General features: G+C 40.7%; 2 protein-coding genes across 4 annotated transcripts; both read left to right on the top strand.

The window, feature by feature from the left end:
* The first annotated feature begins 984 nt into the window (after window positions 1–984).
* tppp2 (tubulin polymerization-promoting protein family member 2) lies at window positions 985–5,612 on the top strand. Of its 2 annotated transcripts, none has more exons than XM_053485228.1 (4): window positions 985–1,122; window positions 3,999–4,196; window positions 4,527–4,680; window positions 4,772–5,612. In XM_053485228.1, the coding sequence occupies exons 2-4, from the start codon at window positions 4,000–4,002 to the stop codon at window positions 4,964–4,966; spliced, it is 546 nt and encodes a 181-aa protein (XP_053341203.1). In that variant the 5' UTR covers window positions 985–1,122; window position 3,999; the 3' UTR covers window positions 4,967–5,612. The 2 variants fall into 2 exon arrangements, with proteins under 2 accessions (XP_053341203.1, XP_053341204.1); XM_053485229.1 differs by having other exon boundaries at window positions 992–1,122; window positions 3,996–4,196.
* Window positions 5,613–12,243: 6,631 nt separating this feature from the next.
* Window positions 12,244–19,022, top strand: tagln2 (transgelin 2). Of its 2 annotated transcripts, XM_053485220.1 has the most exons (5): window positions 12,244–12,354; window positions 16,370–16,554; window positions 16,721–16,892; window positions 17,140–17,242; window positions 18,534–19,022. In XM_053485220.1, exons 2-5 carry the CDS (start codon window positions 16,375–16,377, stop codon window positions 18,676–18,678), a joined length of 600 nt encoding a protein of 199 aa, XP_053341195.1. In that variant the 5' UTR covers window positions 12,244–12,354; window positions 16,370–16,374; the 3' UTR covers window positions 18,679–19,022. The 2 variants fall into 2 exon arrangements, with proteins under 2 accessions (XP_053341195.1, XP_053341194.1); XM_053485219.1 differs by lacking the exon at window positions 12,244–12,354 and having other exon boundaries at window positions 16,351–16,554.
* The last annotated feature ends 486 nt before the right edge of the window (window positions 19,023–19,508 follow it).

Here is a 19,508-nt window from a genome sequence, read left to right as displayed (position 1 = left end):
TTTTTTCTTACCCTTTGTGTCTCTTTCTTTTTCTTTAAATTTTTGTAAACTTAATTTTTATCTTTCTTTCTTACACTTTGGATTTCTTTCTTTCTTTCTTTCTTTCTTTCTTTCTTTCTTTTTTTTCTATGTCTTTACTTTGGATTGCTCGATCGATTTACTAATTTCTTTCTTTTTTTCTTCTTTCTTTCTTTCTTTCTTTCTTTCCCTATGGATATCTTTCTTTCTTTTGTTCTTTTATTCTATGCCTTGGTTGCCAATGGATAGTTAAAGTTGTATTTATTAGTTTTTAGAGTATTAGTGTCAGAGAAAGTATCAGGTCAACAAACAAACAAACAAACAAACAAACAAACAAACAAACAAAAAAAAACCGTAACAGTCATTTGGGCTCTTTTCTTATTTAATCAGCCAGCAGACTGGAGCATCTACTGTATGTCGAGGCAATTTTACACATACAGTTATCACTCCAGTCTGGAGAGAGAAAAAGCTGTTTACTGTTATGTAACAAACATTTAATTACAATTATAAGATCAAAGTTCTGACTACTTTGATGTTGTTTCTGTTTTTTATTATTGAGTTACCAAAGATTGGAGAATTGCTCTCTCTCCCTCACTTCTTTCCTGAATGTGTGTGTGTGTGTGTGTGTGTGTGTGTGTGTGTGTGTGTGTGCGCATGTGTTGGTGTGTATAATGGGTGTGGCAGCAGAGAGAATGATGGAGAGAGAATAGGACAAGCAAACAGACAGCACAGGCAGAAGGAGTGAGAGGAAGGGAAAAGAAATTAAAAAGAAAATTGAAGATAAAATCGAGCCGATGGTTACAAACACACGCAGAAAGACACACAGATGGAGAGAAACATGGCGAGGAAGACAGTGAGACAGTGACAATGATGTCATGCTTTGTGCTGGGCTGTGCCTTGTCTCCTCCTTCTCCTCCTTATTCACTGGGTTACGTCATAGCAAACACACACACACACACACACACACACGGGATGGTTACACTGAGATCGGGGGAAGGCGGGAGGAAACGTGCAACCACACACACACACACACACACACACACAGCATCCCTCTGCTGCAAGCATTGCAGTATAAGGATTAGGAGCATCCCTCTTAATTGTCAGGTAAGCCTTATTTATAACATACACACACATACACATACACAATGGGAGAAAGATAAATAAAGGTTATGACATAAGCTCATAATGGGGTGGATCCAATATGCTTCGTGTATATTGTAATGGGTGCATGTGAATCAGGCATACCGAACATCTTCCATCAGCCACATTACATTTGCTCACCGATGCTTGCTTCTGTAGTTCTACAAGGTGGTATCAAGAAGTTTTAAGATTCACACATCACAGATGAGGTCGATTTTCCTGTTCGTCCTCTCTGGCAGTAGCATTCGCGATGCACAATGCCATAAATGTCGAAAAAATATGTGCATGCACTTGGTTGAGCTGCGGGCCTGCCCTGCCTTTTCCAGTCTGTGGAGATGATGGACTCTTCCACTGTGAAGACCAAATCACACGTGAGGATCGCCTGGACTGTTCCGTATGACACACCGACAATACCAGCGATGTTGTGGACTGTTCTCCGACGATCAACATGTACAAGTTGCTGAATGGTTTCGCCATGCAAGCTCCATGCACACAGAGACAGGAACTGAACCCGGACCCCGGAGGTGCAAGGCGACAGTGCTAACCACTACACCACTGTACCAGCTCCTGTTAGCGTAGAAACAGCAAAATACAGTATAACAGTTGCGTTAATATACCGTAAGAGAGTGATTTGTAGCTGGGACGTCTGTCTGAGCTGTTGTTATGGAAAATGTATCATCACTAATTAAGCAATCTGAATTTAGAATTAATTATTGAAGATAATTGAAGACAATAATATTGATTTTGTTAAAGTTAATTTAAGATATAGACAACATGAACGTCTTTTTAACATTTGGAATTTGTTTGCTAGTAAGATTAGCTACTGTATGGGATACGGATGCAAACGGAAGGACCCAACCATGTACATTTTGTATGATTTGATCCTAAACATGAAAAATTGCGAAACTTAATTCTCGTTTGCAAACTACCTGTAATCCTCTTCCTGCTCTATTTAACGGCAATTATCCTAACCTGCATGTCTTTGGACTGTGGGAGGGAACCAGAATACCCACCAAGCACTGGAAGAACATACAAACTCCATGCACACAGACCCCGAGGTGGGACTTGAACCCGGATCCTGGGGGTACAAGTCGACAGTGCTAACCGCTAAACAACCATGCGGCCCTGCCCTGTTTTGTTGTCAGTTAATCTTTGCAGACATACTGCAAGACATAGTGTAAAAACCCAATCATATGAATACACAGGCTTTAAAATACATGAAACATCAAAGAAATTGAATAAATAAAAATCCTATCCAAGATTTAAGATTCCTGTTCTAAATATTTGTATTTGATTCCCTTTATTTGATATAAACTGTAGTTGAAGCTCTTGTCTATTAGCCTATTAGAAGTACAGTTTTGGTTCTGTGACTGTGTGTGTGTGTGTATGTGTGTGTATGTGTGTGTGTGTGTGTGTGTGTGTGTGTGTCATAAAGCTTCTTCACTAAATGCCGCTCCAATCCATTTGGTGAATTAAAATGCTTTTATTGCGCTTTCAGCGTGAGTGCCTGTTGAGTTAGATTAGCGAGCACATCTGTTTGCTGGTCAATTTTATTAGCAGTAAATGAGAAAAAGTTTATGAGCTAGCACGAAACACCATTTAATCTTCTGGTATTTATTATATGAAAAAGTCAAGATTTACCCTCAGCTCACGAGTTCACGAGCTGTGCCACATCGGAGTTTGGTTAGGAATCTATGCTAAGTCTGTTTACGGTCTTAATTTCAAAAAGAGTTTATTTTCTCAGTAATTCGACAGCATATCTGAGAGAAATGTTGATATTTTCTATACATTTGGGTCATTTCCACCATCGTTACACTTTCATTCGTCAACTTGTCCTATATTTAAACTTTCAATGTTTTTCAGTATAGCCAAAGCCACAAACGTTCAATAACATTCCACTTATTTCCCAAAACATTAGATTAGATTGGATTAGATTAGATTGGATTAGATTAGGTTAGATTAGATCTTTGTCATTGCACAGGTATGGTAAAAGGCAATAAAACATGACTGAAGTGCTCCCAATTCCAAAATGCTTATGTAATTTCTAATGTAGCAGGACCTTTAAATTCATATATAATAATTCATCCATACATGCTAGCTACACAATACCTGACATAGTATCCAAACACATATACTTCAATGTTAAGCCAGTCCCCCGTCTGCATCTATAACAGCTCCGACTCTTCTTGGAAGGCTATCCACAAGATGTTGAAGTGTTTCCCACTGACTTGTTTCCGACTTTGTGCCCATTCTTTCTCTAAAACATTTATGAGTTCAGGCACTGATGTTGGATGAGAAGGCCTGGCTCGCAATCTCCATTATAATTCATCCTAAATGTGCTCGGTGGGATTGCGGTCAGGACTCTGTTGAGTTCTTCAACCCTTAAGAACTTCTCACACTCTTTCAACTCATTAAACCATGTCTTTATAGTACTTGCCTTGTTCACTGGAGCACGTTCATGTTGGAATAGAAAAGGGCCTTCCCAAAACTGTTGCCACAAAGTTAATAAAAAGCATAGCATTGTCCAAGATGTCCTGGTATGCTGAAGCATTAGGATTGCCCTTCACTGGGGATGAGGGGCCTGATTGAAACACCTGAATTCAATAATTAACTGGATTGCCCAAATAATTTTGTCTATATAGCGGAGTTTATCCTCAACAATTAAACATACATACAGTAGTTTTTTTATCTTGTTGTAATACAATGTAGAGGGGAAAAGTCCGAATAATATTCCACAAAATCATATTTTTTTACTCTTGTTATTTTTATGCTAGATCTACTATGCTCTAGTATTTTTATGGAAGTCCTTCTCATGCCAAAGTTCATCTGTTTTCCAGCAGCATGGCAGAAGGATCCGAGTCGGCGTCTTTGGCCGAGGTTGAGATGGCGTTCAAGAAATTTGCAGTGCATGGAGACACCAAAGCCACGGGGAAGGACATGACCGGGAAGAACTTTTCCAAGCTGTGCAAGGATTGCAAGGTGATCGACGGTAAAAGTGTCACCAGCACTGACGTGGACATCGTCTTCAGCAAAGTGAAGTGTGTAAAAGTTGTAATTTAAAATATTTGTCCTGAAACTGTCTATTCTAGAGTACTTGTTTTTTGAAAGAAGCAACACAAAAGCCATTCTCTGTAACTAGAATACGGTAGGTTCTGTTGTTGATAAGAGCCATGTTAAACAATTACAAGCATCTTTTGGTCAAGGAGACAGGTTTAGGAAGGTAATGTTCTCCTGAAGTATGTTCAGTTCCCTTATGACATTATGTTCCATCAAAGTTGTCATGCAATGTTCCCATTTAGCGTGTGGGAAATGGGAAGAAATACGTTGGGAAGGAAATCAAATATCTAAGTTGCGTGTGTGTGTTTTAGAGCCAAGTCTGCACGTGTGATCACATTGGAGCAGTTTACCCAGGCATTAGCGGAGTTGGCCCCAAAGCGCTTTAAGGGGAAGAGCCAGGAAGAGGCCCAGCAGCTGGTTTATGGCCTTATCGCAGGCAAAGAGCCTGCGAACGTGGGCATCACGGTGAGAATCTGATAATCATGATTAGATCTTCTTTCTTCAACCAAAAACAGTCATTATTCTCCCTCTCTCTCTCTGTTTCTGCGTGTCATAGAAAGCGGCAAAAGCGGGAGCTGTAGACCGCTTGACGGACAGCAGTAAGTACACCGGCTCTCATAAGGAGCGCTTTGACGAGTCTGGAAAGGGGAAAGGCAAAGCCGGAAGAGAGGAAATCCCCGACAGTAGCGGCTACGTGAGTGCATACAAAGGCCAAGGCAGTTACGAGAGCAAAGTGAAAGAAGAACAATAAGAAGAAAAGGAAGAGTCTGATTATCCTGATGCATGTATTATTGTGTGTTATGGACAATAGAATGTATATCTGCTTCATACCTGTAGAAAAACCTCCAAAGCAAACTAAACTTCAAAGGCCATGGTCCTTTACAGAAACTTCCTGCGTGTTTTAACGTCTGCCAACACTTAAGCAACCCCTCTCGATCACATTCCAGCAATGTTCTCAAAGTCCTTCCTCTCGCTTCCTTTCCTAATATTGGTGCCTTATTGTAGCGTTCATCACTAACACTGTAGCTTAATTGTGCTGTGAGAACTTCAGTAGCTTTTCTTGTAAAAAAGAACCGACACTATTTATTTTTAAGCTAACGGTGCATCCCAGGGATGATTGGGAAAGTGGTATAGTAGCATTCCCTTCTCTGCAATATTTACTATACTATTTAATCTGTCACCATGTAGAAAGTTAAGACAACGATATCTTAGTGGTGAAATTCGCAAGGTTTTTTTTTTAAACATGAAAATCGATAAAGAGTTGCCAAAGTTAGACACAAAGTTCATCAACATCCTTGCTTACAAATTTCTGCTATGCTGCTGACTTTGTGCATTTAACTTTCAGTCTGTATCTGTTACGTAACTCTGAATATTCCCGAATAAAGTGTCTCCTCCAATCAAAACCATGTGCTGTTTTAAACTTTCGAAATTATACACAAAACAGGATATCTATACAGTATAAACACATCAGGACATGTCTCCATTCACAACTCTGATCAAGAAATCCTACTATCTAATTTCTAATTAAAGTATCAGACATTCATGTGTCTGTTTGTTAGTTTAAATTTGTGTCAGTGAATTGTGTTTAATTAAAGGGCTGGACTATGTGGGATCTTTGTGTGAATTTTCTAAGCATGGGTATTGGACCTTGGTAGGGTCTAAACCTTTGATTTTACCTAGTCTTGGATGTTGTAAGTTCTGGATTTGAAGTTTCATGGGGATTAGTTATTGTATAATGTCAGGTTTGAATCTCAGATTTTGGGTTTGTATCTTGTATACCTCATTCTAGCAGTAAAATCACTAGTAAGTCAAGTCCAAACCTAAAGGGAGAGTTACTGTGATCATTTTACATTACGTAAATAAAAAATGTTAAGCTAACAGTAAGTCACTGATCAGTCTGGCACTGTGTTTGTGTGTGTGTGTGTGTGTGTTAGATGATAATACAATGAGTTTGTGCAGCTAGCTAATGACGTTACAGAGGATGTTAGGACGCAACCTGAAGACATCTGGTGTCAGATGGGAGTGGTGTGTGTCTGAGTTTGCGTGTGTTGTGTAGTTTGAGTTTGTGTATATAATAGTGAGCAATCACATCTGTTTTTAGCTTTTTGTTTATGTCATGCGTCATTAGCCTCTGATTCTGTGTCCTTATCTGTCTCTGTGTCTTCTACTATCCTTCCATGATTCTCTACTTCTGTTAAATCTACATGTCTTTTATTCATCTAGGCTTCTAGGCTCTATTTCTGTATCACATGCTTCCTTCTCGCCATCCTGGTTTTCTTTTTCATCTAATGTATTTTCCTCAGCAGCAGCACAGTGGTGTAGCGGTCAGAACTATCGCTTGGTGGGTCCGGGCTTCATTCCCGTCTCTGTTTGCATGGAGTTTGCATGTTCTCACTGTGCTTGGTGGGTTTGCTCCAGTTTCCTTCCAAAGACATGCAGATTAGACTAATTGGCATTAATTGCCCGTAGTGTGTGAATGATTCTGTGTGTGAGTCCTGCGATGGATTGGCACCCTGTCCAGGGTGTACCCTGTCTCGTGCCCTAAGTCTCCTGGGGTAGGCTCCAGGCCCCCACAACCCTGAATAAAGGATAAAGCGGTAGAGACGATAAGTGAGTAAGTATTTTTTTCATTCCATGTCTTTCTCACTCATTGTCTCTCCATCTTTCCAAGTTAGAGGAGATAGGCATTAAGTTTACAAAAATGCTTGGCTAAATAAATAGGATTTTAGTTAAACACTGAGACTGTGTCTGAGTCCCGAACATTAATTGGAAGACCATTCCATAACTTCGGGGTTTTATAAGAAAAAACTCTGCCCCCTGCTGTAGTTTTCAGAATACGTGGCACTGACAAGCAGCCTACATCCTTTGATCAAAGTAGGCATGGCGGACCATTAGACACTAGCAGTTCATTTAGATACTGCAGTGTGAGACCATTTCATGCTTTATACATCAAAAGTAGTATTTTAAAATTGATGCGAAATTTCACAGGAAGCCAATGCAGTTTGGATAGGGATGATGCGCTCGTATCTACTGGTTCTAATGAGGACTCTCGCTGCTGCATTGTGGACTTACTAAAGCTTCTTTATGCACCTAGTTGAAGAACCAGACAGTAAGGCATTACAATAGTCCAACCTAGGTGATAAAAGCATAAACTAGTACTGAGACATATAACTGTGTGTCATCAGCATAACAATGAAAATGGCTAATCCTTGGGTGATATGTGGTCTGGGCCTTGAATGTTATGGGACTGATCCTTGCATGTTTTGGGTCTGTAACTTTAATGCTATTAGGTCTGGACCTTGGATGTTATAGTGTCTGAGACTTGGATGTTATGGTGTCTGAGACTTGGATGTTATGGTGTCTGAGACTAGGATGTTATGGTGTCTTAGCCATTGATGTTATTAGGTTTGAGCCTTGGATGTTGTGTGGTCTGGGCTTTGGATGTGATAGGTTCTGACCCATTGATGTTATTATTATTAGGTCTGGGCCTTGAAAGTTATGAGGTCTGAGCCTTGGAAGTTACGAGGTCTAGGCCTTGGATGTTATAGGGTCTGACCCATTGATGTTATTAGGTCTGGGCCTTGGATGTTATGGGATCTACGCCTTAGATGTTAAGAGGTCTTGGCCTTGGATATTATGGGGTCTGAGTCTTGGATGTTATGGTGCCGGATCTTTGATGTTATTAGGTCTGAGCCTTGGATATTATGGGGTCTGCACCTTGGCTGGTATGGTGTCTGGGCTTTCAAAGTTATTCGGTCTGAGCATTGGATGTTATGGGGTCTGAGCCTTAGATGTTATGGGGTCTGAGCTTTGGATGTTATGGGGTCTTTGATTTTGTTTAATACATGTCTTGAAATGTACTGTATAATGTATTTATCTTAAGTCACATGGATAATAGTTTCTGGTTTATGGGGGTTAAATGGGGTTTGGATTTTGGATACAAATGGGAAGTGGATCTGGGTCAGAATTTTGATTATGTATGTGTTTTCTGTTTGTCATGTCACTGTCATTTTCGGTCTGGCCTATACAGTACATTGTTTGAAACTCATTCTTAGATCTTGTGGATTTGTGCTTTGGTTTTCCACTGAATGTAGGTCTGTCACTGTATTGATGGATCTCTTTACCCACAGCATTCTTTTGGGATAAATGTTCTTCGATCTGTTTTCATTCATCTTGCACAATGTTTGACTTTGGGTCTCTGACATTTGATTTTCCACTCAATTTTTTTTTTCATTGATTCACTCCTCAGTGTGTGTGTGTGTGTGTGTGTGTGTGTGTGTGTGTGCTGCATGCCTGGTTCGCTGTTTGCCAAACTTTATCTCTGTTGTTTTCTCTGTATACTTACTACTGTGTTACTCTGAGTAAACATATATATCTTTTTCAAATTCATATTTGTCATCTTCAGCTTTTCTTAAGCAGCATTTTTTTTAGTATTTATTTAGTAGGGGAATAGAAGGAAAACTATTTATCTTTTTAGACAAATGACATACTTAAGGTTGAATTTAATGCTTCCCATGGAAATGTCTATTTTTAAACAACTGGAGTGTCTCCTCGTGGAAATGAACATTTATTAATAAAATCTCAGTTTCCCTCAAGGAAAACTTATTTTTATACTCAGATAAACACATCGACTGTTTATCACTAAGAAAACAGAAGCACTTGACTTACAGCACAGCCAACCACTATTTGTGTCCTCACACACCAAAACACACACACAGATGAACAAACATATGAGATTAGACGGGATTATGCGCCACTACAAACATCATCTAGGTGTCTCCTTATGTATAAGTGTGTGTGTGTGTGTGTGAGGAAGGAGCTGAAGCAGCACGGACTCCACCCCGACTTCCAAATGTTCCACACATTTTATCGATTAATAATCCTCAAACACACAAGCACTGATAGCAAACAAGAAAAAAAAAATGGACGGCTGACTCATTGACGACTAACGTCCTTTGTCAATATTTATCAAAGGCATTTTAGACTTGATGTCTCTGGTTCTTTCACTGTGCTCAGTCAAACCGTTTGATCGCAACACACACACTAGCGCTAATACCGATCATACGAATTTAATCCCTTCCGGAGGTGAGTTCTTAAGATTTCACACTATGGAAGACATTTTTCAATAGGAAATAATGTAAATGCAGATAACCCATTCCAGCCACCCAAAAATAAACCAATATTTCCAATTTCCAGCACCATAATCATATTTTGCATATTAAAACCATCAAAACATGAAGTAAAATATAAAATAAATAGACAGTAAACCTCACTTAACCTTAATTCATGATTCCTCTCGGCGCCAGATGCTTTAAAAACCAAACTGAAAGCAGCTCCGTTTTCTTCTTGCTACCGTCCTTGATAACGACGGGATGGATTGGGACCCATGGTACTATGTTTTCACTAAATCTTGCACAAAATGCAAAAAAATAAAAATAAAAATGCCACAAAAAATACTAAACCCGTTCCACTGATGCAAACAACTTTTGAACAGAACCAGAACCGGGCCGGTTTGTATGCTGAAAATGCTTCATATGCTGGGACGAATTTCTTGCGACAATTTTGCAAGGCATTCATATGCCGTGGTACCACTGTACTTTAATACTATAATAATCTGCTTTAGTTTAAAACTACAAAGCAAAAGCTTTAAAATAAATTCATAAGCTTAAGGGCACGCCCCCTACCTGAAACTGAAGAAAAGTGATTTGGTTACAAGATAGCGCTATGGCCGTAGCCTTACTGTATCATACTGTTTAAGTGACCGTTCTGTTTGAGATGCTAAAGAGTCGAGCGGATGATGATTTAACCTGAACCCACTCTGGCTTTGACACGGAACATGTCTCGGCTGATCGACTACATTTGGAGTAAAAAGAGGAACATGGTGTAAACACGAGCTTTTGGCAGAGCTAGCCCTTTAAAGTGCGGATGTTCAGAGGCGAGCGGCCAGCTGGAGCAGGATGTCCCCGGTTGTGTCTTCCACACACACACACACACACACACACACACACACACACAAGAAGTGTTTATGAGAAATACATTCATGGGAATGTCTCTCACTTTTACTGAGTTAGCAAAATCTGTAGAAGCGACAGTACTTAGTGTAGATTAGCAGAAGTAGAAGGACTTTGTGATTTTAGTCCATGGAGCCGCCGTTTAAGTAGATAAACCCAGCCATCTGTGGTATTGCAAATGACGTTGTATTGTTTCTCTGTTTCTCAACACATTTACGATGCATTTCCTGTACTTTTTCTTACATACATCGAAAGCGAGTTACTGAAAACGTTTTAAGGCAGTTTTTTAAAAAGAATTTAAGATGCTGACGATAAAGACAATAATGAAAAATGATAACATCTAAAAGTGACTCACTGACTAGTCTGTTACTGTGTGTGTGTGTGTGTGTGTGTGTGTGTGAGACACAGATGCAATGTGCTTGTCTAGCTAATGACATCAATGCGCATGTTAGGACGTGATCTGAAAACATCTGGTGTCAAATGGGAGTGGTGTGTGTGTGTGTGTGTGTGTGTGTGTGTGTACGACAGTGAGCAATCTCATCTGTTTTCAGTGTTGTGTTTATTTATTGCGTCATTAATTCTCTGACTCTGTGTCTCTTTCTGTGTCCCCATCGTTCCATCGTGCGTCTCTTTCATTCAGCATGTCTCTCTGTCCATTTCCCGATCTCTCTACGCCTTCCTCCATCTTCCTGTTCATGTTTCCTGGCTCTGTTCGGCATCACATGCTTGTGTCCTCTCCCTCTATCTGTCTGCCTCTCCTTTTATGTTTTTTCCTTTCTGATGAGATGTCTGCTGATTGAAGGTGTAAAAGCGAGTGGCAGTTACAGAAGACATCAAGCACGGAACAGTGATGAGACACTTCGCTGCTGCAGTAAAACCAGTCGAACGGTGCAGACGATTTAAAGACTTGTCACTTGACTACACACACTTCTGCACCAACACCACTCGCACATTACAGGAACTCGGCTCCGAGTCGTTTCCACTTGTCCGGGCTGTTACAGGAGTTCCCGGGAGGCCAGCGTTTCAGATCATGTCTCCGGGATACTGGGAAAACTTTCTACCTTGATGGTGTCCAAGCTCTAGTGAAACGCTGGGAGGAGTGCATTAGCGTAGCAGCGGATTATATAGAGGAATAATGTCCTGTTATTCCGCACAATAAAAAAAAGTCCCGGGTTGACCCGAACACCCCCCTTGTAATTCCCTTGACTGAAACACACAGCTTGAAACGTGATAGCTAGCGATTAGCACTTTTGATTAGCGTGCTAGCTAACACGAGAGAGAAGCTGGTGGTGAGGGTTAGCAGGAGAGGCACTCGTTTATTAACACATGCCACTGTTTTCTCTGTCTTCTGCGACAGTACTCGTTCTCTTGTAAGACCTTCATAGGACAAGTGAACTTTTAACCACCAACAAACCCAGACGTCACCAAAGACGACCACGATCCTCAAATCCTCAGACGTTCTACCTCTCATAGTTTATTTAATAAATAAAGGAAAGATAAAACTCTCTCTCTCTCTCTCTCTTTTTTTATTCCTTGGCTCTTTGTAAGTTTTCCTCTTGCTTACACTTTATCTTCTTCTTTATCTTCACTCCTGATCTCTCGTTAATGCTAATCACAGTGCTGAAACCCGGACCCCACCCGAAATACCTCCCCCCCCCCCCTCCACCCCTCCACCCTCTTTCTTTCTTTCCTTTTTCTCATTCACCCCCCCCCCCATCCGTTCTTCTGGGCAGCGGGGCGGAGGAGGCATTCAGAGACTCCATCCTACGACGGTGTTCTCCCTCCCCTCGTCGTCTCCTGTCTCATGAAAAAAAACAAAAAAAAAGAGCAAAAAGGAAGGAAAAAGGAGGGGTGCAGACTGAGAGAGAGAGAGAGAGAGAGAGAGAGAGAGGGAGGGGGGGGGGGAGCAAGTAAGGGATGGACCAAAGCCTTAAAAGGCCATACACTTTATTTTCTCTCCTCCCTTCTGTGTGTGTGTGTGTGCGCTGAACCCATTCCTCCCGGCACGCCCTCCTGACTGAGTGGACTTTGAGTTCTCAATAAGAGGAAGCACACAGCCCTCTAACACACACACACACACACACACACGCCGGTGCATCAGGAACCTACAGTATCTCCACTTTACACAGTGAGTATAACGTTCACGTTGTTACCATGTTTCCGGGCGTATGAGTGTTCTGTGTGTGTGTGTGTGTGTGTGTGTGTGTGCTATTTCCTGTCTGAAATTTTTGACTGATGTGAAAGTGTGTGTGAGGATTAAAACTTGATCTCATGATTAAGCTCTGGATCAGGATTAAAGATTAAAGCTTGAGTCTGGCTTTAAGTTAATGCGCAGGAGACGGCGTTACGCTGAATAGACCTGTCTTAGACACGCGTGTACACACACACACACACACACACACACACACACACACACAAGTGTGAACAAGTAAAGGAATGCAGAAGAGAGACAGAGAGACTGCTTGTATAGAGTTTTATTCGGAGTTGATATGTCACGAGAACACGATTCTCTTTCTCTCACACACACACAGACACACTCACACACACACACACACACACACACACATGCACTCACACACTCCCTGTCCCCCTCGCTGTCTCACTATCATGCAATCTGTTTCTTTTTGTCCTTCAGTCTGTCTTATATTGCATGTGTCCTCTATCTATCTATCTATCTCTCTCTCTATCTATCTATCTATCTATCTATCTATCTATCTATCTATCTATCTATTATTTTTCAGTTGCAGTCTTATAGTTTTTAAATAGATGCACTAAAGTCTCTTTCTGTGTGTTAGACTGTTAACTTTCTGTAAATGTTCACAGTGACCTTTTTATTAACATTTCCAGTTATGAGCTGTGGCCTAGCAGATCTGTGTGTGTGTGTGTGTGTGTGTGGGAACACCCAATGAGGCTGCACAAATGATAAACTAAATGCATGACGGTAAATAACCATGCAGGCACGCACGCACACACACACACACACACACACACACACACACACACACACACAGGATGGGACTGGCCCGGAAAAAGGATATTCTGACATCATTCTCTTACTCCTTTTTTTTCACACACACATACACATACACACACACACACACACACACACACACACACACACACACACACACACGGGATAATGTCTGAGTGACACAGCTCTGGACAACAGACCTACTGCAAAAAAGCAAACACAGGAGGTACCTGACTAATGCAATGTGCAACACATGCACCATGCACCTCCAGGCAACACACACACACACACACACACACACTTAGATACGCACTTCAGATTGCTTTTACAAGCCTAGACAGGACCTCCTGGAGCATGCCACTGCATCAACACTCCCTCTCAGGTGGACTGATGTCATGTCAGGTCACGCCGGTGACAATCAGACCTCAACCTCCACAGCGTGAATTCCAGAGCATTAGCGTCACAGTGCTGAAAGTGAGAATGAAACACACAACATTTCCCTTTTTTTTTTTTTTTTTTTACCGTGAAAGTAGTCGATTAAGTGTGGCATGTTCCAGGTCAGCTAGAGAGACGATATACCACAACATAGCCAGAACTACTGATTATTTCATATAGTGGGTTGTTTTTTTCTAACGTGAGTCCTTACAATGTCATTACAACCGGAATGTGTGTTTACATTCTCTTATCGCAGAAACATACAATAGTGTGTAAAAGTATCGACACGACTTCATTTCTTTATATTTTGCTTCCAAAACTCCAGACGTTCTTGTATTTTTAAAGCAATCTTTAGAGGAACCGTTCTCCAGGCTTTCTTTTTGTCTCTCATTATGTTCAGTCCCGTCACTGTACCTAAGCAGTTTCTTAGAAAAAAAATTTCCGTTGAACCAATTAAGCATTAAAATAACATCTAACTGTAAGGCAGGAATAACAGGTGCAGATGTTGACAGATGATCAGGACGGTGATTAGTTTACTGCTGATGCTGAATGCTGAGTGGTTGGAACAGACGAGAGGGGAAATGAGGTCGCTGCTGAGTTTTTTTTTTTATTGTATCTTTAGGCACGTTCAAGTCTATAGCTGTAAAACACTTGTTCCAATTTAATATATAGTGAAATGGGGGGGTCAAGACTTTTGGACAGTGCTATACTCGCTGTTGAACGATGCATTCGTGTGGTCAACCGGCAAGGTCATGAGCGACATACAGTATTTGTCATGTCCACATTTTGGCTTATAGATTTTGTGTGTTGCTGGCGTGTTCCACCAGGGGGCGCACTGGAGAATTCAAAAACACACTGTTGCATGAAACAAATCTGGTGACACTTGAGGAGTTTAGTTTATAATAGTACTTATCTTCGGAACACTTCTTTGACATACGTATTCGTTACTGTGCAGCAGTAAAGAGACATCATACTGTACAGGTAGGGGTAATGGCGGACCTGTTTGCACAACTTCCCCTTGAAACCTTACTACACTGCCCCTAGCTGTTACATGCCAAATTTCTTAAAAGGTGCACAAATTACGCACAGAACAAACAAAATTAAGTAATAACATATCGAATATGGACGTACAATGAGAAGGTATGTTCTAATCTGTGGCGGCCCATCTCAACAATTTCAATTATGCAGCATTATATTAATGACAAACGCGAATGCGAACTTCACTTGAACCCCATGTGTCACTTCCTGAGCTGCACTATTGAGAAAAGAGGAGTGTGTGTTAGCTAAGGGATGTGGCTGTGCTTCAGAATCACAGTTCTCACCAGTTTGCTGCAGTCAGGAAGTGGTTTTATATATATACATATATACATATATAGGTGTGTTCTTCCATCAAGTTAAAGGTGTGTGTGTGTGTGTGTGTCATTGCTGTCATCCAGTTTTCTGGACTTATCGATCTGATAAATATTGGTATGTAAGTGTGTCTCAAAATGGTGTCAGGATCCACGCCCATATTTAATCCCAAATTATATTTAATTACTTGATAATATTGAATTATTAAACATTAGGTAAGAAAACTGATGAAGTCATAAACCTACATTTTGTGAAAGTGCACACACACACACACACATGAGCAAACAAACACAGCTCGGCAGTCTGTGATTACAGAGTCTGGCCCAGTTTCGTGGGTGTGTGCTGCCTGCTCGGTCGAGCGCGAGGCCTCAGCAGGGACAGCACACACACACACACACACACACACACACACACAAAACTTTTTGGTGTCGCAGTTTATCTCTCAAATACCATTCTAAAATGTTACACAACTTTAGTTGAATATTATGTAACTTCAGTATAACAGAACCGCTGCTCAAGCTTCTAAACCCCTTGACAAACAATACAGTGAAGAGAAAAACATGGTATCATATATATATATATTTTGCTTTTAACTGTTTTTTTTTACAATGTATCATTTTACAGTTGCAGTAACAGTGCTGTACAACAAACGTTTTATATATAATTATAATTCACAAGAACAGAAATACAGAGTCCTCAGAAGGCACAACCTAAATGTGTGTGTGTGTGTGTGTGTGTGTGTGAGAGAGAGAGAGAGAGCATTTATGCATTTATGAGATTCTCAGCAGACCATAAATGTCCTCATTAAGGCAGCCAATATTTCAGGCTCCCTTTGAACTGGGTTTCCCAACCTTATATTGATTTACAGTATTTTGAACAACCTATTTATCTGTGTTTCGCTAAACAAGGTCAACATATTGTTAAAGCAAACAATTATGAAAAGTACCTGAACAATGACGTTTTCCATAAATAGTTATGGCTAAGGTTAGAGTTATTTAATTGCCTACCAAGTCCCCACAAGTACAATACAACCTGAATTCATGTTTAAGTGTGTCTGTCGGGGGAGGGGCCTGAAAACATAACCGAGCAAACATTTAAAATTTTGGTTCCTGAGATTGAGTTTAAGTATAGATTTATGTTTGGTGTAGCATTAACAAGCTGTTTTAATACTTATGTCAATGGGACGTCCTCATAAATATAGTAAAACAAAAAAAAGTGTGTGCGTGCAATTTCTTTCGCTGTTTATATGAATGGCTCGTGTTTCAAAAAAATGACTAAAAAGTTGACTGATCGCCCCAGATGATGAAGTTACTACAGGGTTGAATTAACATGAATGAAGTCCTCACAATGTCATTACAGTTGAAATGTGTGTGTATGTGTTTTTCAGGCGTGATGGCGAACAAGGGTCCTTCATACGGTTTGAGCCGTGAGGTTCAGAGTAAAATTGACAAGAAGTACGACCCTGATCTGGAGGAGCGGCTCGTTGAATGGATTGCTGCTCAGTGCGGCCCGTCGGTGGGAAAACCACAACCCGGCAAACAGGGATTCCAGAATTGGCTCAAAGATGGATGTGTAAGTGTGTGTGTGTGCGTGTAATTGATGATATCTGATGATATGCTACAAAATTTAAGAAGCAATTAAAGAATCCAAAATAGTATTATTTACTGTAACTCATACGGTAGCTGCATTATTTACTCCTCCCATCACTCCATTCCTCTCTCCTCCATCGTGTCTGCAGATCTTGTGTGAGCTTATTAATAGCCTTTATAGGGACTCTAAACCAGTGAAGAAGATCCAGACCTCCACCATGGCTTTCAAGCAGATGGAGCAGATCTCACAGTTCCTCCAAGCTGCTGAGAAATACGGAGTCACCAAATCCGACATGTTCCAGACCGTGGACCTCTGGGAAGGTGAGTCCTACATCAGGTCCTCGTTTCTTCATTTTTTGAAACCATACAATACAGATCCATCGATATTCTGGGAGTGTGTCTCTTCCTGGATGAAGTTGAATCATTCATCAGTTACTGAGAAGCTGCCTTCAAAGGTTTTTAAAGGACATATTTGTGCAGTTTGATAGTGAAGCCTACCATATACAGACTGTATGTGTGTGTGTGTGTGTGTGTGTGTGTGTGTGTGTGTGTGTGTGTGCATGTGTAGGCAAAGACTTGGCGGCAGTGCAGATGACGCTGATGTCATTGGGGAGTTTGGCAGTTACCAAGGACGACGGCACTTACCATGGTGACCCTAACTGGTTCCATAGGTGAGTAACACAACTTCCTCTTCCTGGTTTCACTATAAATCCGCCAGTTGATCACTATGGCAACTTCAAACAGTAGCACACAAACACACACATACACACACTAACAGTTAATGTTTTATTTCCATAGAAACCTTAAAAAACGGATCTTATCAGTCTTGGTCACACAGTGCTCTCTGAGTTGTTGTTACCTTGAGACGCTTGTCGTGTGTGTGTGTGTGTGTGTGAGAGAGAGAGAGTGAGAGAGAGAGAGAGAGAGAAATAAGCGCGCACACACACACATACACACCACAGGCTTATGAAGCTACCGGCTATAGTCAGTGTAATGTTAAGAACCAGTAGCACAGATAAGGACCTTGGTTCAAGTTTCTATGGCATTGAAACATTAACTCTGTAGTGTTGGGGTGGGGGGAGGGGTTGACGTGGTGTGTGTGTGTGTGTGGATGTTTCGGGCTTTTGTAGGAACCCAAATAGACTAAGTCCTATTATAACAGGATTGTGTCAAATGTCCTCACAATAACCCGGTCCTCACAAAAAAAAGATTATTTTTAATCACTGAGGTCAACATTACAAAATATATAACCTTAATTAGCCTCATGGTTGGTTCCCCATAAAAGGACCTCAAAAAAAATAAAAAAATAAATAAGAAAAGACATATGCACACTCAGGCTTGTTTAGGAGTCGTGTCTCAGCGGTTAAAGTTGTACACAAAGCCTTTGATGTAAATCTGGGCACTGCGCTCATTTAGTAGCAGCATTAATCATTTGCTTTGATGTCTTTGGAATAAAACAACTAGCAAATACAGTAATAAATGTGTAATAATGAATTCGCTAAATATTGTAGTGATGTTTCAATGTGTACACTGTCAATCAGGTCACTAAACAAGATTTTTGTTTTTTTAATTAAATAAGGAAAGCACATAATGGCACATAATACCCCCGGTCCTATTGAAACTCCAAATTCAACCCGAGGCGGGAGTCAAACCCAGACCCTGGAGGTGCAAGGCGACAGTGCTAACCACTACACCACCATGCAACCTAGCGTTCTGATATTTATTTAAAAAATTGTAGGTTTTATTCCTTAAGAAAGGTGGCATTTTGTTCTGTATAGCGATAAGTGTTAAGCATGTCCAGATCATGTAGCTCTACCCATTTCCTTGCATGTTAACCTTCACTCTAGAATACCAATACCAAAGTCTGTAGCTGGGCACAAACACACTGGGAACTCGTTTGATGGTTGGAACATGTGTGTGTGTGTGTGTGTGTGTGTGTGTGTGTGTGTGTGTGTTTATCAGGAAAGCGCAGGAGAACAAGCGTGGTTTCACGGATGAGCAGCTGAAGGAGGGTCAGAGCGTCATTGGCCTCCAGATGGGCTCGAACAGAGGAGCGTCTCAGGCGGGAATGACTGGCTACGGAAGACCCCGGCAGATCCTCAACTGAAGTCCGTGATGTTTGACCTACTCCGCCTATCAGAGAGTGTTTATCCCACACCCAGTTAAACCCACTCAGTCGCTGGAAAACAAACTGGACAATCGCAGGGACCAAAAAGACAAACGCAATCAGTTAATCACTTTACTGTCACATTAAACAAACCTACATAACGTAGTCAGTTACATAAGAGTGACCTTGAAATACATTCCATGCAGAAAACAAACTCATCTCAAATTAGCCTAACGCTAATATATACACGACTGTAATCTCATTATGTCTGTGCCTTTTATGTTGATTTTCAATAGTTGATTTTTCTTTTTTTTTTTTTCAAATAAAATTCTTTTCACTTTCAACAGGTCTCCTTTGGCTGTTTTAAATCTGAGCTTTGCATTAAAAGCTTTACTCATTACTGGAGATTAGTTTGTTCGGATCAGGATGAGACTAGCGTTTACTGTTACGTAAGAAAGGAAGAATTTCCATGATGAAAGAAACGAGATAAGAAGTTCTCCTCGCCCCATTCTGGTGGAACATCTTTTATCACTTCATCTCACTTGTTTTTTTGGTGGAGCCCCTCCACATACTCGCATAGATGATTACTGAGGATAAGCAAGAGGGGGCGAGAGGGTTTGTCTTTCTGTAGAACATTAGGAATGCAAACCCAGATAAATGTTCTAAAAACCCAAACGGGAGGGGCTAATTTGCATGTACATGAGTTCTCGGGTTTTAAGCGGTACTAACATTGCTTTTAAGGCTTCATTGGAAGTTTCTTGGACATTTAAACAAATATAAAAATTTTATAATTTGTCAAAAGTTCTTTTATTTACATTTTTGTGTGCTTC

The sequence above is a fragment of the Clarias gariepinus genome, chromosome 24, assembly GCF_024256425.1.
Source record: "Clarias gariepinus isolate MV-2021 ecotype Netherlands chromosome 24, CGAR_prim_01v2, whole genome shotgun sequence".
NCBI lineage: Eukaryota > Metazoa > Chordata > Actinopteri > Siluriformes > Clariidae > Clarias > Clarias gariepinus.
This window is presented reverse-complemented; position numbering and strand designations above follow the sequence as displayed.

Bases quoted from the DNA above. Each gene is read 5' to 3' on its own strand.
- tppp2 (XM_053485228.1), top strand. From the start codon at position 4,000: ATGGCAGAAGGATCCGAGTCGGCGTCTTTGGCCGAGGTTGAGATGGCG. The intron at 4,197-4,526 runs GTGTGTAAAAGT...TGTGTGTTTTAG, and splicing joins ATCGTCTTCAGCAAAGTGAA to AGCCAAGTCTGCACGTGTGA. The intron at 4,681-4,771 runs GTGAGAATCTGA...TGCGTGTCATAG, and splicing joins CTGCGAACGTGGGCATCACG to AAAGCGGCAAAAGCGGGAGC.
- tagln2 (XM_053485219.1), top strand. From the start codon at position 16,357: ATGTGTTTTTCAGGCGTGATGGCGAACAAGGGTCCTTCATACGGTTTG. The intron at 16,555-16,720 runs GTAAGTGTGTGT...TCGTGTCTGCAG, and splicing joins ATTGGCTCAAAGATGGATGT to ATCTTGTGTGAGCTTATTAA. The intron at 16,893-17,139 runs GTGAGTCCTACA...GTGCATGTGTAG, and splicing joins GACCGTGGACCTCTGGGAAG to GCAAAGACTTGGCGGCAGTG.